Source organism: Capra hircus, chromosome 13 (genome assembly GCF_001704415.2).
Source record: "Capra hircus breed San Clemente chromosome 13, ASM170441v1, whole genome shotgun sequence".
Taxonomy (NCBI): Eukaryota; Metazoa; Chordata; class Mammalia; order Artiodactyla; family Bovidae; genus Capra; species Capra hircus.
In genome coordinates, this window is record NC_030820.1 from 56064222 (window position 1) to 56089692 (window position 25471).

Sequence of the window (25471 nt, forward strand, 5' to 3'; positions counted from 1 at the left end):
AAGCTGGTGAGCTCATCCACAAAGAGGATTCTGCCATTTTCATTTCGTTTCCTGCACAAACTCAGGAAATGTCTGCTGAGTTCTATAGTGCGGGCAAGAGAAAACGGGCCACACCGGGAGGGGACTTAGTCAAGATCAAGGAAGGATTTCTAGAGGAAGCAGCAGGGGGCTGGATCCTGTAGGGAGGACTCCCTTTGGGGTATTTGTCATATCAGAACACAGTTTGTTCCATGGAAGGGTGTGCCATGAAAATTTATCCAGGGCTCCAAAGGAAAAGTGATGATTTTGACTTCTACTTCTGGAGTAATACATGCTGAATTTCCCACCCACAAATAAACAAAAATAAAAATATATGAAACAGTGGTTCTGATGACACTGGGAAGGATAGTGACCCTTGAGATGGGAACCAAACAGTGAGCTCTATGATCACCCAGCTGACTAGGTCTTGAGGTCATGGACCAGGAAGAGGCACCAGGAAGAGCCTGGAAAGCCCGTGAGTGAAGAAGATGAAGCCTGAAGACCAAGGAGACGGAGAGAGCGAGAGTCTGCAGGGTAGGGGTGGGAAGGGGGAGCAGCACAGAGAGGCTGGAGATCTGAGAAAATAAAGAGCAGATTTAAACCCAATGAAATCAAGGGACCTGTGAAGTGTAAACAGTCTGAAGAGCTTGAAAGCGAAAGTGACTGTGTCCGACTCTGTGCAACCCCACAGACTGTAGCCCGCCAGGCTCCTCTGTCCATGCGATTCTCCAGGCAAGAATACTGGAGTGGGTGCTTAGTCGCTTCAGTCATGTCTGACCCTTTGCAACCCCACGGACTGCAGCCCTCCAGGCTCCTCTGTCCGTGGGATTCTCTAGGCAAGAATACTGGAGTGGGTTGCCATTCCCTCCTCACAGGATCTTCCCAACCCAGGGATTGCTCTCAAGTCTCCTGAATTGTTTTCAGGCAGATTCTTTACTGTCTGAGCCTCTGAATAGCTTAACTAAAGGCAAAAATTCTCAGGAAGGACAAAAAAGCAAGCACAAACTACATGCTGCCTACAAAACATGCATTTAAATAAAAACACGAAAATAAATATCATATATTAACGCATGCATGTGGAATCTGCAAAAACTGATATAGACGATCTTCTCTACAAAGCAGAAATAGAGATACACATGCAGAGAACAAACATATGGATACCAAGGGGGGAAGGGGCTGAGGGACGAATTGACTTTGACATATATACACTATGTAGAAAATACATAACTAATAAGAACCTATTGTGCAGCGCAGGAAACTCTACTCCGTGTCTGTGGTGATCTTAATGGGAAGGAAATTCAAAAAACAGAGGGGATATATGTAGATGCACTTTGCTGATGCACTTTGCTGTACAGCAGAAACCAATGCAACATTTTAAAGCAACTATTGTTGTGGTTGTTCAGTCACTAAGTTGTGTCTGACTCTTTGCACCCCCACAGACTGCAGCATGCCAGGCTGCGCTCCTCTGTCCGCCACTATCCCCTGGAGTTTGCTCAAATTCATGCAAAGCAACTATACTCCAATAAAAACTTTAATAAATAAAAAGATGCAAAGAGATGAAAATTACAAAGGGAAAAAGTACCCATTCTAAGATTAATCAAGAGAAAGTTGAAGTGGTCCTTTAATATCAGCCAAGGGAGATTCCAAAACAAAGAGGCTTCTCAGGGATAAATGGGATCATCCCAAATGACAGAGGGACAGCTTATCAGAAAGACAAAACAACCCTAAATATTTATGACCCTATTATAAGAGGTTCAAATATATGAAGCAAAAACCAATAGAACTGAGAGAAGAAATACATAAATCTATAGTTGGTGATTTCAGACCTCTGAGTAATTGACAGAACAAGTAGATAGAAAATGTGTAAGAATATGGAAGATGTGATCAACACTGTATCGAGAAATCTGATCCAGTTAACATTTATAGAAACACTCTAACACACTACAGAAGAATACACATTCTTATCAAGAGCACAGGCAATATTTACCAAGACAGACCATACATACTCTGGGCCATAAAGCAAATCTCAGTAAATTAAAAAGTCCTCAAGTCATACAAAGTATATTCTTTGGCCAGAGTGGAATTAAACTGGAAATTAATAACCAAAAGATCTCTAGAAATATACCCAAATATTTGGAAACTAAATATTAAAATTCTGAACAACCCACAGTCCCAAGAAGGTATCACAAGGAAAAGTAGGAAATATTTTGAAGTAAAAATAAATACAGCATGTCCAAGTGATATTGGGGGCAATTTACAGCATTAAATGCCTATATTTGAAGAGAATAAAAGGCCCAAATCAATGACCCCTGATTCTATCTTAAGAAACTAGAAAAAGAGCAAATTAAAACCAAGGATGTAGAGAAGAAATAATAAAGATTGGAACAGAAACTGATGAAACAGAAAATAGAAAAACAATAAAGCTAATGCTTTGAGAAGAGCAATAAAACCAATTAAACTCCAGGCAGACTTCTCAGGGGAAGTGGGGAGATAAGAGTGAGAAGGGAAGAGAAAGACACACAGAGAGACACACACACACAGATTATCAGTGTCAGAAAGTAGACAGGCAATACCCATCTAAACACAAACCATTAAGACTCACTTAGGAAGATACATATAACCGGAATAGATCTGTTATCTATTAAATAAATACAATTTCTACTTTAAAACCTTCTCCCATTAAAAACAAAAACACCTGCAGCCCAGATGCATACATTGACAAACACTGTGAAACATGTAAGAAGCAAATAATTCTAATTCTATACAAAATATTTCAGAACACTAAAAAGAAGGATAGATGGTAAAACTCATGCTATGAGGCTAGAATTTAGAGGCGTCAAAACTAAGAAAGATACCCTAATAAAGGCTACTAAAGACTAACAGCCCTCATGAACAATGATGTAAAAGTCTCCACAAAACAGTAGCAAATCACATCCAACAACTGATAAAAATGATCAACTGGGAGGCAAGGTGGTTTAACATCTGAAAAGCAACTCATGTCATTTGCCAAATTAGCAAACTTTAGAAAAGAAAAAATATACTATTAGATCACCCTTTGATTTATGGGGTGCCGACTCTATCAGAGCAGACTGGCCTCCCTGGGCTCTTCCTGGTGTCTTACCAGTGAGTTAACATGAGGGAAGCTTAAGTTCATGGAGGTGGGAACTGTCCCAGGCAGGGCTCAGGCAGGGCTCAGGCAGGCTGCCTTCTGGCTCAAAGAAGCCTGATCTCTCCCTTAACTATGAGAACAGTGCAAACAACCAAAGCCCAACTGCGTCAGTTAGAGGACAGGATCCCCTCCCCGCACCCACACCTCATCTCCCGCAGAAACCACTACGGATGTTTTGTGGGACTTGCTTCCAGACCTAATTCATCTGCCGTTAACAACTGACACCCCCATTTAACTGTTTCACAGAAGTGGGATCGCACCACACACAGCACAGCAAAGGCTGGCTCGCTCACACAACTGATTCTAAAGCAGGACGACCTGACCCAACTCTCTCCCTTCACTGGCTCCAGATACTCCCTGAGTGTGGATGTCCCCTGATCCCATTACTTGTTGATCCAGGTCCCCTGTGAATGGACATCTAGGTTAGTGCTTATTCTGGCTCTTTTAAGCAAAGCTTTAGGGACCGCCCTCATTTCTGTGCTTCCCTGCGCATGAATGAATATTCCCATCAGCTCCATTTCTGGGAAGGCAAGCATTCCTGAGCCAAAGCTGCTATGTATTTTAGGTTTAGACAGACACTCCTCTCCCTGCTCCACCCTGGATCATCTCCTCGCTGTTCCTCCCAGAATCCCAGTCTTGAGTACCATCTTGAGAAGAGGGAGGAACATAAATGGGGTCATGTATAAATATGAACAGAAGGCTGAGGAGTTAAAAATAAAGTCAACGTGAGATCTTTTTCTTAATTAGTCACATTTCAGAATTTATCCTAAGGACATACTCGTGGAGATGTACACAGCCTTAGCTACAAAGATCCATATCCCCACACCACTAATGCAGCCCTTTCCCCAATAAACGGCATGTCCAGATTGGTGATCCTGGGGGGTGGGGGGTGGGGGGAAGCCTCAGGCCACGTGAGTGGGGCGAGGAAGACATGAATGTTCCCCTACCTGCCACGAGCTATAGGGGCCCCAGTGAGAAGCCCTCACACCTGCCTTGGCACAAGCATGGATGCTGTGGGGCTGTCTTAAAGCTGCTGCGGATTTTTTGGTTCAGATATTATACTTTTTAATTCTAGAATTTGCATTTGGTTCTCTTTTATAGTGTCTGTCTCTCTGTGAAGATTCTCCATCTGTTCATTCATCCTGTTCTTTAAGGCTCTGAACAAGTTTGCAACAATGGCAGGTCTATTTCAGTTTTGAACATGGTTGTCTACTCCACAGCACACTCCTTACTCTGAGGTTTGGCCTTTCTAGGGTTTTAAAAGATGGTCCATGGTGCTCACTGAAATCTCTCTGTGGTCTGGACTGATCCCAGCATCCCCAGTCTCCAGAATCACACACCTTCCTTGCTCCTACAGGTGATCTCTGCTAAGTCCTGAGGAATTCTGTCTGCCCTTGGCTGCCTGAATTTCCACATGAACTTCAGGGGCCCCTTCACATAACGCCCTTTTTCAGGACCCTGTCCTACAAACTCCAGCTGCTTCAGCACCACAGAACTGTGATTTGTTTCCCATATCAATGTGACCACCACTCTGCTTGGAGGTCACTTCCCTGCACCCTCCACCCTAGCAAGATGCTCCAGGCAGAAAGTGGACAGTCGGTTGTGAGGCTCACTCTGTTTCCCCTGTCATCCAACGATAAGAGTGAATTTCAAATGTGAGCTAGTACTGCAATTTCAGTGGATAATTCCATGCATCACTGTAATTCCACATCCCCAGAGTTCTCTGGAGTCTAGAGCCTAGTTTGGGTTGGTTGTTGATACAATAGGAGCTCTGTTGTATCAGATTATCACTGGGCCTATGAGTCCCACACACAACTCTGCTGCTTGGTGCTTTTGGCAAGAACCACCAGAGCCTCACAGGCCCCACCACAAAGAGCCCACCCGCTTGTCCCAAAGCTGGTGGCCAAGCATCCCAGGATGCTGGTCTTGGGAACATCCTGCAATCCAGTGACTTTCTGCAGCGCCACCTGGTGTGCATGTGGGGAATGGCCAGTTTCCAGGTAACGCCAAACCCAGAGCCCCAGGCCAAGCAGGAGCCGTGACTAGTGGTGTTCTGTGCACTCATCCTCTTGAGGACAGGCGAGTTCTCACCTCATCAGACTGCAGGTGACTCTTCACATCAGAGGATTCACTGCCAGGGGCTGTTCAACATACCCTCCACCAACAGGATTCAAATAACAACACACCTTAGCTCTCACTTTTCACCAGTTGTGTCCCGGGGGGAAAGAATGTCAGAGTCTGCAAAGAGGGCCACCCTTTCCTTCAGTCCAGGCAGGATCACAAGTGCCTGGCCATGCCGCTCCGCACGGTGATGTCCCTGTGACATCACGTCGTCCAGCCCGGTGTGTCAGGGTTTCTCATCCAGACATGGCCCTCTTCCTCCTCTCTGCCTTCACGGCAACTTTCAGTGTAGCCATGAGCTCCCTGGGGTGCTCTAGTTTTCCCCGAGAATACCCAGGGACCCAGAGCTGGGACATGCAATGCTTGTCCAGTAAACAGCAAAGCAGATTTTTGTATAAGACACTGTAGCAAATTTTAGCTTTTATCCTAGCGTGGACCTATCAAGGATGAGATGGCTGGATAGTATCACCAATTCAATGGACACGAACTTGGGCAAACTCCATGAGACCGTGAAGGACAGGAAGCCTGGTGTGCTGCAGTCCACGGGGAGGTGACCAAGAGGCTGAACGACAACAGCAATGAAGGATGGATTTCAGACAAAGTGCACCAGCATCACTAACCACCCCACCCCCACCCCATCTATGTTGTTTATGAAATGCCAATCCCTGGGCCTCACTTTAAAGATTCAGGAGGTCAGGTGGTGGTACAAGATAAAAATATTTACACAATGGCTATTTCATGCCATCTTTTCTTCATTACTGCTTTAGTGTACATTTTATAATGTTTGCAATACACTGAAGTGAAGTGAAGTGAAGTTGCTCAGTCGTGTCCGACTCTTTGCAACCCCATGGACTGTAGCCTACCAGGCTCTTCCCTCCATGGGATTCTTTAGGCAAGAGTACTGGAGTGGGTTGCCATTTCCTTCTCCAGGGGATCTTCCTGACCCAGGGATTGAACCCAGGTCTCCCGCATTCCAGGCAGACGCTTTAACCTCTGAGCCACCAGCAACTCATGTATACATAGTTTATAAATAAATAAATGAAAATAAATATAATACATAATGAAATAAACATACAAATGCAATATGTGTGTGTGCATATATATATATATGCTCCTGGGATGCACCAGCAGAAAACTTGGTGACCCTCTCTTTAGACACTTGGTTCTAAATGCTCATCTGGTCACAGCCTCACTGAGAATGATTTGCTAGGTCCCTTGTTTCCAGGGTGAAGTCCTGCCCCTGAGTGTCTTCAGCTGTAGAGCCTATCTTGGGGGTTCTGTTGAGGTTCAAGTAAACATTTGGATGGCCTTCCCTGGTGGCTCAGTGGTAAGGAATCCACCTGCCAATGCAGGGGACTGCTTGCAATGAAGGAGATGTGAGTTTGATCCCTGGGCCGGGAAGATATCCTGCAGGAGGAAATGGCAACCCACTCCAGTATTCTTTCCTGGGAAATCCCATGGACAGAGGAACCTGGAGGGCTACAGTCCCTATGGTTGCAGAGAGTCAGACATGACTGAGCGACTGAACAACGACAAACATTTGGAATCCCAGGACTATCACAGACCAGATGCCACACCTGTCTGCTCAGGACACAGGGCAGCCCCAGGGCTCCCACTGGGCAAGTCCTCAAAGCAGATCACACAGCTCCCCAGGAGCTCCTCCCCCAACAGGTGACACAGCTCAGCTGGCGGATCAGGTGGGTGTGGGAGCTGCCCTTGAGCTGCACAGGGGCCTCTCTCTCCTGTGGTTGTTGCCTGGGCTGTGCTGCTAGCCCCCCTCAAAAGTCACTGCACTCAGAATCTCAGGTTTTACTTACATTCTTCCCCAAACAGATGTGTGCTTAGTTGCTCAGTCGTATCTGACTCTTTGAGACTCCATGGTTTGTACAGCTCACCAGGATCCTCTGTTCATGGGATTTCCCAGGCAAGAATACTGGAGTAGGTTGCCATTTCCTTCTCCAGGGGATCTTCCTGGCTCAAGGATTGAACCCAGGTCTCCTGTGTCTCCTACACTGCAGGTAGCCTCTTTACCTAATGAGCCATAGAGGAAGTCCTCTTCCCCAAACAGATGCAATGTACCACTCAGTAGTGGTATTTTTCACCATTGGCAATATTGACTGGTGACACCATGGTGGGGATTCTCAGCCTTCTCAGATTACCTAGGAAACTGCAAAACGTTGATGGAGGAGATTCTCACATCAACCCTACGCCCACACCAACAAAGACTCTCCAGATTGTACCCCTTTTGGGCTCCAGGTGGTCCATGCCAGCTGTAGTTTCCTAAATGCGCCCACCTCTGCCATATCTCTGAGACTTCACCTGCCTGGCAAACTCTTACTTATTCCTCAAAACCCTATGAAACGGCCTCTGGTCCTCCTCCTGACATCTGCCCGTCTCCTAACCTGTTCTTAGCCCAGGCATCAGCTCCTCTGTTGCAGGCTTTGTTGTGTTACTCTTGCCTATCTGTGTGTTTATAAGACTGAGAACTCCCCCAAAGCAGGAATGAGGGCTTTTCTAAAAAATACCTATCCTTATTGGTTTGCTAATGAGACAAGTAAGACACGTTCATTAAATCCAAAGTAAGCAGAAAACATGGTAAGAATTAGAGCAGAAATTGGGGAAATTAAAAATAGAACAACATGGAAAAATCAATAAACCCAAAAGCTGGTTCTTTGAAAAGATCAATAAAATCAATAAGCATGTAGCCAGACTAAGAGAAAAAGATAAAGGACACTAATTGCTAATAATCAGAAATAAAAGAGGGACTACTAGGGTAGTATCTACACTATTATCTATACTTAGTATATTATCTATGCTTTACTACCTATAATAGTATAGATAATAGTATATTATTAGTATAGATAATACGGATGTTAAAAGGATATGAAAGGAATACTCCGAACAATTTTGTGCCCTTAAATTGGATAACCTAGATGAAATGGACCAATTCCTAGAAGACAATCTGCCAAAGCTCACACAAGAAAATTGATCATCTGAACAAGCCTCTACTAAATAAAATGAATCAATAAACAATAATCTTCTGAAACAGAAAGCACCAGGCCCAGAGGGGTGGACTTGTGAATTCTACCAAACTTGTGAGGAAGTATTACATCAATTCTCTACAATCGATTTCACAGTTTAGAAGCAGAGGGATTACTTCCTAACTCATTCAATGAGGCCAGCATTACCCTAACACCAAAACCAAAGATGTCACAGGAAAAGAAAATCAAAGATCAGAATCTGTCATGAACACAGATGCAAAAATCCCTAAAAGATTACAAAACTGAATAAAAAAATGTGTAAAGAATTACACACCACTACCAAACGTAACTTTTACCAGATATGCAAGGCTGGTACAGCTTTTGAAAGTCAGTTTATATAATGAATCACATCAACAGGCTAAGAACTAATAAATCATATGATCAAATTAACTGATGCAGAAAAAGCATCTGACAGACTCAATACCACCCAATATGACTTTAAAAACTAGTAAAGAATGGCGTCATGAAATTCAAGCCATGAAAGTAAAAGATGCTTGCTCCCTGGAAGAAAAGCTATGACCAACCTAGACAGCATTTTAAAAAGCAGAGATACTACTTTGCCAACAAAGGTCCATATAGTCAAAGCTATGGTTTTTCCAGTAGTCATGTATGAACGTGAGAGTTGGACTATAAAGAAGGCTGAGCGTCAAAGAATTGATGCTTTTGAACTGTGGTGTTGGAGAATACTGTTGAGAGTCCCTTGGACTGCAAGATCAATCAGTCAGTCCTAAAGGAGATCAACCCTGAATATTCATTGGAAGATGAATGAAGCCAAAATTGAAGCTTCAGCTCTGCTACTCTGGCCACCTGAAGTGAAGAGCCGACTCATTGGAAAAGAGGCTGGGAAAGATCGAACGGAGAAGAGGGTGATACAGGATGAGATGGTTGGATGGCATCACCGACTCAATGGACATGGGTTTGAGCAAGCTCCAGGAGATGGTGAAGGGCAGGAAAGTCACGTGTGCTGCAGTCCATGGGGTCTCAAAGAGTCGGACACAACTGAGCGACTGAACAACAACAAGGAATGACGTCAGCAGCATGGTGGACGAGAAGCTCCTTGCCTGTCCCTGTCAATCTACAACCACAGCTCAAGAAAGCTGCCCCTGCCCACCACGTCAGGACCCTGGAAAATTCCACACAGCTGTGCATCTACAGGGGGGTGGACTGGAAAACACAGAGGCAATGGGACCTGGGCAACGGCAGAGGTGGGGCCTGTGATCCCAGACCCCCAGCCGCCAAGCTTGCAGCCCCGCAGAACCCAGTAGCAGCACCAGAGGAGGCAACACACACCACTCCAGCCTCCTGGCCACAGTAGCGCCCACAGCCACAGGGAATAGATGGCAGTGGAGGCAGTGGCCTCATCCCTCTGGTCACAGAAGTTCCCATAAACGACCCCCCCCCCACAACCTGCAGCAGTGCACATAAACCCCAAGACCCCAGACACACCAGAGCTCCTCAGGACCCCAGCTCCCCTGCCACGGTGGAGCCCGTGACTCGGGAGACCCTGGACGCAGTGGAAGTGTCCGTCATCTGTGTCCCAGGTGGTGATCAGAAGCAACAAGGTACCAAGACCCTGGACACACAAGCAGAGGCAACAAGGGCACCAGGTGGAGGGTGGAAAGTGCTGATTCTCAACCAAGACCAGAGGGAGTGCAGGAAAGAGAAGCCAGAAACGTGTGCTATAGCACCACCTACTGGCAAAGGAAAGAAACGCTCCTTCCTTCTCACTGGCTAACTCATGTCCCACTCTTCTGCAACCCATGGACTGTAGCCCGCCAGGATCCTCTGTCTGTGGGATTCTCCAGGAAAGAATACTGGAGCGGGTTGCCATATCCTCCCTCCAGGGGATCTTCCCAACCCAGGGATCGAACCCAGGTCTTCTGCATTGGCAGGCGGATTCTTTACTGCTGAGCCACCAGGGAAGTCCGTTGAATTGTTAGAATCAAGTTTAAAAAAAATTAAAAAGCTTTACCTAGAGAAGAAAGTTGCTCACAGCTTCAAATGCAGCAGCAGAGGAACAACTCATCAAGTGCCCTGGAGAACCACAGTAACGTTGCTCCACAAACAAAAAACAAAACACGACAATTCTCCAGAAATCAAACTTCAAGTCATGGAATACTGTGATCCAACTGATAGAGGATTCAAAACAGCTGTCACGGAGAAAAGCAATGAGCTACAAGAAAGCTCAGAAAGTTCAACAAGCTCAGGAATAAAATTAAAGGACAGACAGAATACTGTACCAAAGAGATTGAAACTCTACAAAAGAACAAAAATTATGGAGCTGAAAAATTCAATCAACAAGATAGAGAATGCAAGTGAAAAGCACTGGAGATAGAGGAGACGACAGGCAAGAGAGAATTGGTGAGCTTGGAGATGGAAGTCTAGAAGCGATTCAGGTCCTCTAGAGGAGAGAAAGTGTCAGAAAGCGAAAGTCACTCAGTCGTGTCCGACTCTTTGCGCCTCCATGGACTATACAGTCCAGAATTCTCCAGGCCAGAATACTGGAGTGGGTTGCCACACCCTTCTCCAGGGGATCTTCCCAACCCAGGGATTGAACCCAGGCCTCCTCTATTGCAGGTGGATTCTTTACCAGTTGAGCCACAAGGGAAGCCCAGAGGAGGAGAGAGAATACCTCAAAAAATGAGGAAATTCTAAAAGAACATTATTATGACTCTTTTAGGATGGACATTAGGAGAGTGAGAAGGCAAGATTTTATTTAAAGAAATAATAGCTGAGGACTTCCCTGGTGGCCCAGTGACTAAGAATCCACCTGCCAATTCAGGGGGGCATAGGTTCGATACCCGGTCCAGGAAGATCCCACCTCCCCCGGAGCAAATAAACCCATCCACTACAACTTACTGAGTCTGTGACAGCAACTACTGAAGCCTGGGTACCTAGAGTCTGTGCTTCACAACAAGAGAAGTCACCTCAATGAGACGCCCACACACTGTAACTAGACAGCGGCCCCTGCTCGCTGCAACTATGAAGACCCAGCAGAGTCAAAAGTAAATAAAATTCTAAAAAGAAATAATAGCTGAGAACACACCAGACCTGGGTCAGGAACAGACAGACAAGTCCATGAAGCGAAGGGAACACCTAATTATCTCAAAAGACACCTTCCTTCTCCAAGACACACTGTATAAAAATTGTCAAACCTCAATAACAAAGAATTTTCAAGGTATCCCAAGAAAAAAGAAAAGTGACCTACCAAAGAACCCCATGAGGCTTCCAGTGGAACTCTCCAGGCCAAGAGAGTGGCCTGGCCTCCTCGCAATACTGAAACAGAGGGACTGTCCCCCAAGATTCTATCCAGAAAAGTTTTCATTCAGATAGGGAGGAGAAGTAAATGCTTTCCCAGACGCACAAAGGCTGAAAGAGTCAGACCTGCTCTGGACCGGCCTTACAGGAAATGCTGAAAGGAGCTCTCCCACCTGAAGCAAAAGGCGACAGCACACACCTGTGTGAGTAACATGGTAGCAGGCAGAGTCAGAAACTGCAACTCTATATCAGAGTGGGTTTTTAAGGTGGCTCAGATGGTAAAGAATCCACCTGCAATGCAGGAGACCTGAGTTTGATCCCTGGGTTGGGAAGATCCCCTGGAGAAGGGCATGGCAACCCACTCCAGTATTCTTGCCTGGAGAATCCCATGGACAGAGGGGCCTGGCAGGCTACAGCCCATGGGGTCACAAAAGGTCAGACACAACTGAGCAACTAAGCATAAAGGTTAAAAGAGGAAAATTTTAGTAAAAATAACTATGTGAAAGTGTTAGTTGCTGAATCGTGTCTGACTCTATGACCCCATGGTCTGTAACCCGCCAGGCTCCTCTGTCCATGGGATTCCCCAGGCAAGAAGACTGGAATGGGTTGCCATGTCCTCCTCCAGGGAATCTTCCTGACCCAGGGATCGAACCTGGGTCTCCTGCATTACAGACAGATTCTTTACTGTCTGAGCCACCAGGGAAGCCCCAAAATAACTATCGCTACCTTCAATTTGGTAACAAACTCGAACATAAAAAGGAATAACGTGAAACATTAAAGGGGAAGAAGAAAAGGACAGAAAGCATATAGGCCAAAGAAGGTGAGAAGGCTACCAGCAGAAAGAGGGCTATTGCATCTATGATACAATTGATGCAAACATGGTGAGCACAAAACGTGAATCTAGAGCAGAGACACAAGCACAAGAAAGAGAAAACAAACAGTGTCTGGGAAAGTCACCAACCCCAAATACAGATACACAGGGAAAAAGCAGCAGTGGCGAGCCAGTGCTACCAGAAGCCGGAGACAGAACGGCAGCACCTTCTCCTGTATCAGGGATCACCCTAAATGCCCATGGATGGAGCCTTCCAGTCAAAAGACACAGACCACTGGACTGAAAAGTAAGGCCCACGAGGCCCTTCTCCAGGGTCCCCTGACCCTGCCTCTCCCCACTCGAGCGGCCCTTTTCAACAAAAACGAGACAACCATATGCTGCCTCCAGGAGACACATCCTAGCTTTAAGGACAAGCACAGGTTCAAAGTGAGGGTATAGAAGATGCTACTATAAGCAAACAGCAGCTGAAAGGAAGCGGATGTAGCCGTACTTATATCAGAGAAAGTAGACTTCAAGTCACAAAAGCAACAAGAGACAAAGATGGACTTATATAATCTTTTTCAACAAATGGTGTTGGAACAACTGGACACCCACACACAAAACTGAAAACAGAAAATGAACCTAGACACAGACGTTCCTCCCTTCACAAAAATGAACTCAGAGTGGATCACAGACCAAAATATAAACTATTACATGATAAAAATCCTAGATCACACAGGCAGCAACCAAGGTGACCTAAAGTATGGCAATGACTTTTTATATACGAGAGCAAAGGCACACTTCAAGGAATAAACCAACTGATCAGTTAAAACTTCTGTTAAAGACAATGTTAGGAGTATGATGAGAAGAGTTATGGAGTGGGAATCAACATTTCTGAAATATATCTGATAAACATATGTCATCCAAAATATACCAAAACCCTTAAAACTCAACAATAAGAAAACAAACCACCCAATTAAAAAATGGGCCCAAAACCTTAACAGACACCTCACCGTTTGGATACAGATGGCGAATCAACAAATGGAAAGATGGTCCATCTCACGTGCCTAGACACTGAGATGTGTGTTAGTCGCTCAGTCTTGTCCGACTCTTTGCGACCCCATGGACTGTAGCCCACCAGGCTCCTCTGCCCATGAGATTTGCCAGGCAAGCATACTGGGGTGGGTTGCCAAAGATGCTCCATGTCATGTGCCACTAGGGAAATGTGAATTAAAACAATAATGTGATACCACTACAAACCTATTAGAATGGCCAATATCCAGGACACCGACGACCAACCAAATGCGGGTCAGGATGAGGAGCAACAGGAACTTTGTCCCAGTGCTGGTGGGAACAGAAAAAGCTACAGTCACCCTGGAAGACTGGGGGTTTCTTACAAAACTCAACAAACTCTTTACCATGTGACCCAACAACTGCACGCTTGGGTATTCACCCAAAGGATTTGAAAACTTATACCCACACAAAAACATACACAGGGATGTTTACAGCAGCTTTGTTCACAGTTGCCAAAACTTAGAAACAACCAAGACTTCCTTCAGTGGATGAAAGGATAAAGGAACTGTGGTACATCCAGACAGTGGAATATTATTCTGTGTGAAAAAGAAATAAGGGTGTGAGGAGGAAACAGGTGAAGGAGCTGAAGAGGCACAAACTCCCAGTTAAAAAATAAGCGAGTCACAGGCAGGAAATGTACAGTATGGGGAATATGGCCAATAATTAAGCAGTATCTTCGTATGGTGACAGATGGTAACTAGACCTACGGAGACCATTCTGAAATGCATAGAAATATTGAATCACTCTGTTGTGTACCAGGGACTAACATAGTGTTGTTGTAGGTTCAAAAGCAAACTCACAGAAAGAGAGATCAGACTTGAGGTCACCAGCAGCAAGGGGTGGAAGAAGGAGGAATTGGATGAAGGTGGTCAAAAGGTACACATTTCCAGCTATAAGATAATTAAGGAATGTAATGTACATGATAAATATGATCAGTAGAGTTAACATTGATGTTTGTTATATATGGGTTTTAAAGGAGTAAGTCCTAAGAGTTCTCATCACAAGAAAAAAATGTCTCTTTAGTTTTGTATTTAAATGAGATGACAGATGTTTACTACACTTATGTGAAATTCATTTCAGGATGTAGGTAAGTGAAGAACATTATGCTGTGCACCTAACTTACACAGTGTTATTTATCAATTATATCACAAAAAAAAATGGGAAAAAGTAAAAATAAGGGGGGAAAAATTAAATGAGTCATCCAGCCACAAAGTGACATGGCAGAAGCATAAAATGTATATTACTGCGTGAAAGAAGCCAGTGTGAAGAGACTGCCTACTGTACGATTCCAGCTGTGACACACTGGAAAAGGCAGAACCAGGGAGACAAAACCGGTGAGTGCTTGCCAGGGCTTGAGGAGGGGGAGGTGTGAGCAAACGGAGCACAGAGGATCGTCACTGTGGTGAAACTCTCTACTGATGCACAAAGATGGACATGTCACTGTCCATTTGTTCAGAATCACAGCGCACACACACCAAGGACAGACCCGAATTAAAGCACGGACTTTGGGTGATGCGTCAATGTAGGTTCATCAGTTGTAACAAATGCTGCCACTCTGGAGAGGGTGTTGATGATGTGGTGGGGTGGGGGGCCTGTGCAGGTATGGGGCAGGGGATACGGGAAAACTCTATTCGCTCTTAATTTGCTATGAACCTAAATTGCTCTAAAAAGCATGCTGTTGGGTTAGTCACTCTGCCATGTCAGACTCTTTGTGATCCCATGGACTGTAGCTTGCCAGGCTCCTATGTCCATGTGATTCTCCAGGCAAGAATATGGGAGTGGGTTGCCATTCCCTTCTCCAGGGGAACTTCCAGACCCAGGGACTGAAGCCAGGTCTCCTGCATTGCAGGCGGATTCTTTAATGGCTGAGCCACCAGGGAAACCCAAACAAAGCTTCCCTTACCAGGAACTGAACCTGGCCCATGACGGTGACAGCACCGAATCCTAACCGCTAGATCACCAGGGACTAAGAAGCAAAATCTTTTCTAAAAGTCACCTTTGGTGGACCTGAGAACATGCTGCGAGTCCTGCTGTTGTCTGGGGCTGACTGCTCATGCCCATAAAGGTATCGGGTATGCAGGCGGGTATGTGTGAAAACGTGTGTGAGAGCATGTACACGTGGCAGGAGACTTAAACACATAGCCTGTAACACATCCCTCTGTACTGATCAAGGTACTGGGTTTGCCTTGCATGGAAATCCAACTGTCAGACCCAGACTATAGCAAATACACTTTTCACTTCAACCGGAACCAAAAGGACAGTCTGATCAGAACAGCTGATTCAGGGGCAGGTCTGCCTCAGATGGGGCCCCCACCACCTCAAGAATTAAGCCCTAATGTAGATGCTACTAGAGGATTCTGGTGGATGAGATGTTTGACAACACACACTTCCCGGAGTGCTGACGTTGGACAGACATCACGTGCAAAGGATCCATCGACACCAAGTTATGAGGATAAATACATACAGCGCAGTTTCTTCAAGAAAATTAGAGATGCCAAGGGAACATTTCATGCAGAGATAGGCTCAATTAGAACAGAAATGGTATGGACCTAACAGAAGTAGAAGATATTAAAAAGAGGTGGCAAGAACACACAGAAGAACTATACAAAAAGATCTTCATGACTCAGATAATCATGGTGGTGTGATCACTCACCTTGAGCCAGACATCCTGGAATGTGAAGTCAAGTGGGCCTTAGGAAGCATCACTACAAACAAAGCTAGTGGAGGTGATAGAATTTCACTTGAGCTATTTCAAATCCTAAAAGATGATGCTGTTAAAGTGCTGCACTCGATATGCCAGCAAATTTGGAAAACTCAGCAGTGGCCACAGGACTGGAAAAGGTCAGTTTTCATTCTAATCCCTAAGAAAGGCAATGCCAAAGAATGCTCAAACTACTGCACAATTGCACTCATCTCACATGCTAGTAAAGTAATGCTCAAAATTCACCAAGCCAGGCTTCAGCAATACGTGAACCATGAACTTCCAGATGTTCAAGCTGGTTTCAGAAAAGGCAGAGGAACCAGAGATCAAATTGCCAATATCCACTGGATCATGGAAAAAGCGAGAGAGTTCCAGAAAAACATCTATTTCTGCTTTATTGACTATGCCAAAGCCTTTGACTGTGTGGATCACAATAAACTGTGGAAAATTCTGAAAGAGATGGGAATACCAGACCACCTGACCTGCCTCTTGAGAAATCTGTATGCAGGTCAGGAAGCAACAGTTAGAACTGGACATGGAACAACTGACTGGTTCCAAATAGGAAAAGGAGTATGTCAAGGCTGTATATTTTCACCCTGCTTATTTAACTTATATGCAGAGTACATCATGAGAAATGCTGGGCTGGATGAAGCACAAGCTGGAATCAAGATTGCCTGGGGAAATATCAATAACCTCAGATATGCAGAAGACACCACCCTTATGGCAGAAAGTGAAGAAGAAATAAAGAGCCTCTTGATGAAAGTGAAAGAGGAGAGTGAAAAAGTTGGCTTAAAGCTCAACATTCAGAAACTAAGATCATGGCATCTGGTCCCATCATTTCATGGCAAATATATGGGGAAACAGTGGAAACAGTGGTAGACTTTATTTTGGGGGGCTCCAAAATCACTGCAGATGGTGATTGCAGCTATGACATTAAAAGACGCTTGCTTCTTGGAAGAAAAGTTATGACCAGGCTAGACAGCATATTAAAAAGCAGAGACATTACTTTGTCAACAAAGGTCCATCTAGCCAAGGCTATGGTTTTTCCAGTCGTCATGTATGGATGTGAGAGTTGGCCTATTAAGAAAGCTGAGTGCCAAAGAATTGATGCTTTTGAACTGTGGTGTTGGAGAAGACTGTTGAGAGTCCCTTGGACTGCAAGGAGATACAACCAGTCCATCCTGCAGGAAATCAATCCTGAATATTCATTGGAAGGACTGATGTTGAAGCTGAAACTCCAATACTTTGGCCACCTGACATGAAGCTAACTCATTTGAAAAGACCCTGATGCTGGGAAAGATTGAAGGCGGGAGGAGAAGGGGACGACAGAGGATGAGATGGTTGGATGGCATCACTGACTCAACGGACATGAGTCTGAGTAACTCTGGGAGTTGGTGATGGACAGGGAGGCCTGGCGTGTTGCAGTCCACGGGGTTGCAGAGAGTCAGACACGACTGAGTGACTGAACTGGACTGAGTGCAGCGTCTGTGATGAATAATCGATGAAGCCGCCGCCTGGCACTTCTCTCCTTCTGCACCTCCGTCTGTCAGTCCTAAGTCACTTTAGTTGTGTCTGATTCTCTGTGACCCTATAAACTGTAGCCCCGCCAGGCTCCTCTGTCCATGGGATTCTCCAAGCAAGAATACTGGAATGGGTTGCTATTTCCTCCTCCAGGGGATCTTCCCAACCCAGGGATTGAACCTGCGTCTTTTAGGTCTCCTGCATTGGCAGGCAGGTTCTTTACCACCAGCACCACTTCTGCACCTCAGAGATCTAATAAAATACCAGCTGTGACCCTAGGAGTGAGGTTTGAACTCAAGAAAAGCCAAGAAAAGCTGATCTTTGCTGCTGCCTTACCGGGCAAAGCAGAATGTGTTCATGGGTTTTTCCCACGGTGAATCATTTTCCCCTGAAAGTAAGATGTGTAGACTCTTCCCAGAACCGATATGGAATTTCTCCCTCCAAGCATTTTGTCTCAGAGATCCGTAACTCTGAGGGAGCTACGGACACACACGAGAGCGTTACAAAGGTGAAGAGCTCACATTCTGTACCGGATTTCAGGGCTCAGGGATCCCAGATGGTGTACCAAGGCCTCAGTCACCGATGTCAGGGCTCCTCTCTGGATGTGGGGCTCTCCAGGTGTGCCTCACTGTGCGCAATAGGCCCAGCCCTCCATGGATGCTCGAAGGGTTGGATGTGCGCCCCTGACCTTGAGCCCCAATGCTGGTACCCACAGGAGGGGCAGCTTTGCCCAGGTTTGCAAATATAATCAGTGCAGCCCTTCCCAAGCACAGCCTGGTGGGGCCCTGGGCATGTCAACATCAGCAGAGCTTCTAGAATGAGTTCTATCCTCCCTGTTCCCATCACTACTGTCAATCTCCAAGTTCAGCTAAGGACACTGGTTTTGGGGGACAAACAAGAGACTCAGGTTTGACCCACACCCTGGGAGAAACCTCAAAGGAGGAAAGTGGCTGATCCCCACAAGGGACTACAGACACTGCCTCCTTCCATCCCAATACCCAGTCATGCATGACATTTATTGTGTGTGTAGCACATGGGGCTGCAGACATGGCAGGAACCTCTGCCTGATGAAGCCCTGACCTCAGGCATCTGTGCTGGTGCGGAGAGGACTCAGAGACAGAAGGTGAGGGAGGGGCCAGGAGGGCCATGGTGCGGAAGAGTCACTTGTTTATGCCTGCCACCTTCCTGGAGGAGGTGGCATTTTAAACCCAGTGGAGCTGCACATACCTCCTACTCAGTGGGAATGGGAGCCCTGTGGTAGATGCATGTGGAGGCAGGGGGTGTGGCCAGGTCCCCAGAGGCCCAGGAGGAGACAAGCCAGGTGATGGGGACAGGCCACAGGAGTCTCGGTGAGGACTGCCATTAAACCCTCAGGAAGCCCCTGGAGGGGTGTGAGCGAGGGGTGATGTTGCCCGATGTCCATCTGTGTGGAGGGGCTAGAACAGGGGTGATGGCGGAAGCAGGGGAGGCCGAGTCCAGGCAAGAGAGGATGGAGCAGCTCAACAGAGGAGAATCGGCCTGACATCTCCAAGGAGGCGTCATCTGCATGTCAGGAGCAAGGTCACGAGTGGTGAGATGGCCCCAGGTCATGGAAGGTCAGAGGCCCTGCTCATGGGGACAGGAACAGTCTGGGTTTGGAGGCAAAGATCTAGAGCTCAGATCCAAAGGGGTCAGGTCAGAAACACCTCCAAGACCCCAGTGGACGTGCTGAGTCCACAGAGGACCTCTTGGAGCTCAGGGCACATGGGCTGAAGGACCACTGGATAGGCAGATGGCAGTCAAAGCCATTCACCCAGGAGCTACCCACTCACTCCTCCTTAGAACTGGGTGTGTGTGGATGAGAGGCACCAGCCCTCTCACAGACAGCAGTGAAACACATAATCACTGAATAACTGATAGATTTGTGAAGAGACAGAGAGGCTTCCCTGGAGGCTCAGACAGTAATGAATCCACCTCCAATGCAAAAGACCCAGGTTTCATTCCTGGATCAGGAAGATCTCCTGGAGAAGGAAATGGTAACCCACTCCAGTACTCTTGCCTGGAAAATCCTATGGACAGAGGAGCCTGGTGGGCTACAGTCCAAAGAGTTGCAAAGTCAGACACAACTGAGCAACGAACACTTCACTTCAGAAGATAGATATTCACAAAAATCACAGTAAAATTGCAACTGTGTGGAGTGCTGAAGGAAGGGTCAGAGTGCTGTCTTTAGAGTGAGGATGAGGGAGTTTGATCTGTTCAGCGAGGAGGAGGCAGAGGTAGGTAGGGACCTGCCCAGGCTGCAGGTGGTCCTGCAGCTGAGGGCCTGATGATGGGGTTGGTAGCGGTTGGGGGTAAGAGGCCCTGGGGCTGACCCTGCTCCATGGGAAGAGGAGCAGATTACAGCATCAGGAGCAGCTACTCCAGGTGGACCGTGACCCCCAAAGATTGGTGTACCCAGAACCTGGGAACGTGACCTTATTGGCTGGGGGTGGGGGGCGGGGAATGTAATTTGCTTTTGCAGATGTAATTAAGGTAAGGATCTTAAAATGAGGAGATCATCCAGGATTATCCAGATGGGCCCTAAATCCCATGATAAGGAAAGGAGAGGACACACAAGAGCTGATGCAAGACGGTGGCAGCGATCTGACTGATGTAGCTGCAAGGCAAGGCCCACCTGGAGCCCCCGGCAGCTCAAAGAGGCAGGGAGGATCCTCCCCTTGAGCCAGAGGGAGCCCAGAGCAGTGGGCAGAGGTCAGGGGAGCTCCAAACACTACAAGGCACAGGGCAGCCCCACACAGAGGACCATCCAGCCCTCAGTGTTGCCGAGGTCGAGGGACCTGCTTCAACCCTGATCCCTGCCCACATCAGCCATTCTCAGACATCACCCTGTCCTGTAGGAGGCTGATGGCTGTTTAAGGGGGAAAGTCCCAGAACCAGGTAAGTCTGGGGAACACTACAGGCTTCAGCCTCTTCTCAGATGTCCAGGGTCTTTGGCTCTGGGTTTCTGACATGAAGACCCTGGTTTGATTTCTGTCAGCCACTTCCAACCACATGAGAGCTTCATCCCCACCCCACCTCCCCGACACACACTATGGCTGGTGCTCCCGGAAGTGCTTCACTAGACCCAAAGTGGACAAGGTCCAGAGGGATGCAAGGTCACAGGAGGGGGTGACAGCCAAGGCCAGTATCCAGTCCTGGGCTCCTGGGCTGTCCACCTGGTCACGGCTGCCCCCGCCTGACCCCCTTAGCAACAACCAAGTCACAGTCAATACAAACCCTTCCCTGTTTTCCATCAACACTGGGACCAGGTCCCCAGGGGCTCCCTGCAGACTGTGGTGATTGTCCCCATGAGATGCTTTCAGGAGGAACAATAACCCTCCCCTAAAGGCCTTACAGCCGTGTCACTCTTGACCCTCCTACAAAAGACGACGCTCAGCACAGCTCACATCAGGACCGAGTGCCCATTATCATGAGGGGTCTACGATGTTCTGGCTCACAAGCCCCCATATCCTCAAGGTAAGACGGAGCAAATATTCTAACCTGGAGAACACATTTTGAGGACAGACAGACCTCCAAGGACCTGGTGGACACGTGGTCCTGAACAAGCAGACACTGCCGGGTTTATAGTAGTTTTGAGAGGACCACTGGCATCAGCCCACCCTCCGTCCCTCCCGCTTCCGTCTCATCTTGCTTTCTTATTAACATTTTCTGCTACATCCTCCAAATGCTGGCAATCCAAGAGCCACCAACACAACGACATCCTGCCGCATCATCCCAAGCATTGATGCTCTCAGTCGCTGCCTGAGCCACTTTTATTTTTTTCAAATACACGTGAAAATGTATATGCGACTGTCAGAATCAAACAAGTTTCCTCGGGTTCCTCCTAACTGTGCCCTGAGCCAGCCCACAGGCCCCAGCTCACATACAATGGGGCATCACTCTCCATTACTCTCTGGCACATGCCCTCCACCCTGTGCCCTTGGCTCTGGCAGCAGAAGAACCCCCAAACCTGCGCTTGGGCTCCATGCCTCTGGAAGGAGGCTCCCGCCCCAAGAGACCCACCCTCTGCTCACCAGAGATGATGGAGTCGTTCAGGGCCTCTTCGTCCTGATACAAGAGCAGGTCGTCCTTGAGTTCAGAATTCAGGATCAGGTTCTCCTTATTCTCCTCAGACTCCTTGGCCACAGTCCGCTTACCGTCAGGGGCCCCGTCGAAGCTCCAGGCCTCCTCCCGCTCCTTGCCCCGCTCCACGCTGCACGTCCTCGACAGCCGGACATCCATGCGCTTCTTCGGGGACCCTTTACTGTCCCTGCCTTGGAAGCTGAATCAGAGATGCAGCTCAGGTTATTCACTGTCCCCGTCACCCAGACACCCTGCAAAGTTGACCTGAAGAGTTATAATGGGCTTTGCAAAGACAGCCCCTGAGTGTGTGCAACTGCTGCTCAGGAAAAGAAGTGCCAGAGGCTCACAGGGCTTTCAGCCCAAGGCTGCTCAGAATGTGTTGTTCTGAATGACGCTGACATGCATGTAATAATACCTGCTGAGACAGCGCAGCCAACATGCAGATCAAGGATTTCCTAAGAACCGAGCAGGGCATCTTCTCTGCCCAATATTTCTGCCAAGCCACACGTGTGTTCTGGTATCTGTTTGGCCCTCCAGTGACTCACTAGTCTTCAGCCTATGAGGCATGTGAGGTCAAGAGTAAGAGTCAGCTTCCGGGCAGGTAACTTGTGCTCTCGCCGGATGAAAACGGGACGCGATCAGAGTCCCCAGCAACATAACGGCTACTTCTCCCTCTCAATCCTCTCGTGCAATGCTCCGACTCGACCCTGGGTCCCTGGACCCTCCAGGGGAAATGCAGGGGCTTTGTGCCTGGTTCTCATGTGTACAATTCCCACCCTATTCCTCTCAGAATGTGGCCACTGAGACCAGCTACCAACCAGCTGCAGAGCCCGGTGCAAAACTGAAAAAGGAAGTGCCTTGCTCAACAACTGAGAATTCCAGGACAGTGAGAGCAGACCTATGAGGCCAGCCTGGATCCATCCCCTGTGACTCCTCCCAGTGAGACTGGCCTTGGATGGGGCAGTCCAGGCACACAGGTCCCCCTGTCAGGGGAGGGGCCTCACCTGTCCTGGCGGTGCTTGGTGGCCAGCGCCCTGTGCAGCTCCTCAATGACGCGGCTGGGGGGCAGAGGTCGGTGGACAGTGGTGAGATGAGGAGACCCCGTGGGCGTGGAAAGCTGTCCTCGGAGGGAAGGGTCAGTGCTTTTCCCGCCAGAGCCTTGAAAGAGTGTGGCCTGGCCTGGGGCATGAGAAGAACCAATAAGAAGATAAGTCTTTGGGGTCAGAGACGAGGGGCTTTGCTGAAACACAGGAGCCCATGAGCAGAGAGGACGCAGGGCTCCAGGCCAGGTGAACTCACTCGTATCCTATCTGAGATGCTGTGCCTGGCTCCCTCCCCCCAGAGACGGAGATGGGTACATCCCTGATCAGTTCCCCTCCATCCTTGGGACCCCTGAGCTGAACGGATGGCAGTGCCCCCAGGCCCTTGGCAGGGTCTCATGCACGGAAAGCCCCCTTCCTATTTCTCTATGACAAACTTGACATCCTGAAGCCACACTTCCTCTTGTGGAAGCTGGAAGAACTCCCCAAGCTCTACAGCCATTGCTCAGCCTGGACCAGCACCACAGCCTCCCTTTGCTTCCCCATCACTCATTCACGTCTGCCTCCAATTTGCACCTCTCCTTGTGGGAGTCTTCTGATCATGGCTCTCCCATTCTCCTCAAGACAAGATCTGGGCTGATGACAAGTCCCAGGGCCCCACAGGTTGTTCCCAATCACATTGTAATATGCTTATTTCTCTTTTTTAAAATATAAATTGAAGTATAGTTGATTTGGGTTTCCCTGGTGGCTCAGCAGTAAAGAATCCACCTGCCAATGCAGGAGAGGCAGGTTCGATCCCTGGGTCAGGAAGATTCCTGGAGAAGGAAATGGCAACCCACTTCAGTATCCTTGCCTGGAAAATCCCATGGATAGAGGAGCCTGGTGGGCTTCAGTCCACGGGGTTGCAAGAGTTGAACACAACTTTGCAACTGAATACTCAACACATAATTGATTTACAATATTGTGTTAATTTCAGATGTACAGCTAAGTGATTCAGTTTAATATTGAGACATATTTTGATATGTTTAAAAAATAAGCAACATATTTTAAAAGTATTAAATGCCATGCGCGTGTGTACTCAGTGGGACTGACCCCATGGACTGTCTCCCACCAGGCTCCTCTGCCCTTCCTCCTCCTCTGCTGCCGCCTAGTGGCCACATGTTGAAGCAAACATCTCGACCCTAAAGAAAATTAAGACCAAGTCGCCAAAATGCAGACTCAGCTACAAGAGATCCAGGCAGAAGTCCACAGCAGGTAACCCTCCTGTCCTCTCCCACTCCTAATCCAGTCCTCAGACTCCTCACCCCTGAAGGGCGGGTGGGAGTCAGAGGAGCTGACCACAGGCTCCTAGGACCCATGATTTAAGGCGTGGGGAGAGTGGAGGGGTCATGGGATACAAAACGGGCTGAGGTCTGATCGCGTCCAAGCACAATGCGGGCAGAAAGTCTCTATGCAAATTACACAGGAGCCAGAATAAAGTGAGGGGATGGTGCCTTAGCGAGTGGATTTATGTTTCAATGGATGGAATAGGGACTATCGTGAAGATAGTAACAAAATACAGGATAGTATTATTTGCATTAGAACTTCATCTGTGTGACCATATCACCCAAGGACTAAATGCTCTGACTCATTCCCAGAGATGGAGATAGAGGCAGGAGGCAGATAAGGGGATCATATCACCTGACTGTTCCTTTGATCTCGCTGAGCACCTGCTGTATGCAGACACTGGGATCTGGGCTGAGGGCAGAGTTCCCTCCCTAGAAGGGCCGGTCCAGGGATCAAGGGCTGAGCTCCTGGGAGTGCCTGGGGCTGGGCAGCTCCTTTCAAGTGGTGAGTTGTCATATTATTGGTGGTGGTCAGGGATTAGAGTAATGCTGCTGAGCTCTGCAATCCACTGTCACCTTCATGCCCACTGCTCGCAGAGGCAGTGTAAGGATTTATTCTTAAAAACAATCATCTCTTTTCCTGAGACCAGCAGTGTCTCCTGTTTCCAGCAGTGAGGAGACAACATGTACCAAAACTTGAAAAGTCAATGTCTCCATGTCCTGGGATCTTTCAGCCAGGGTGCTCAAAGCTACAGAAGGAGATGCCCTGGGGGGCCTCTGCTTAGCTGGGCTCCCCGCTCGGACCACCACCCTGTAGTCTGGTGTGGATTCCTGGCTCTGCCTTGCCAGTCGGAGCGCCCACAGAGGTGAGCAGAGATCATAAGTGAGACAGAGAGAAAGAAAGGGAAGGGAGACAGGGTTGGGGAGGGAGGGAAGGAACAGAGAGATCAAAAGAGAAGGAGGGGAAGGGAGGTAGAAGAGGGGGTGATGAGAGGGAGGGACAGAGGTAAAGGGGAGGGAGGGAGAAGGTAAGAAGAAAGAGACAGACACTGACCCAGAAGCAGAGAAAGACAGTCAGACACATGAGCACCCAGATAGAAAGGCTGTGGTTGTGTCTCCTGCCTTCAGATTCTGGATGAAATCTTTGACAATTGCCCCATGTTTGCTTAAGGGAGCCCAAGGCCCTGCTCCTGTCAACCAAGCTCCTCATCAAGGGCCGCCCTCCCACCTTCAGCTCTGTTCCCCAGAACCTGCCCAGAGCCCCACCCACAGAAGCAAACGGTGAGAGCCA

At 47.7% G+C, this 25471-nt stretch overlaps 1 protein-coding gene across 2 annotated transcripts in view; it reads right to left on the minus strand.

Annotated features, from left to right (window-relative positions):
* PHACTR3 (phosphatase and actin regulator 3) overlaps window positions 1–25471 on the minus strand; it is a 205595-nt gene that overhangs the window by 44675 nt on the left and 135449 nt on the right. For both annotated transcript variants that reach the window (XM_018057603.1, XM_018057602.1), the window contains exons 6-7: window positions 22820–22994; window positions 21767–22014 (exon numbers count right to left, since the gene is read on the minus strand). In XM_018057603.1, the coding sequence (XP_017913092.1) occupies window positions 21767–22014; window positions 22820–22994 (423 nt within the window). The remainder of the gene's footprint in view (window positions 1–21766; window positions 22015–22819; window positions 22995–25471) is intronic.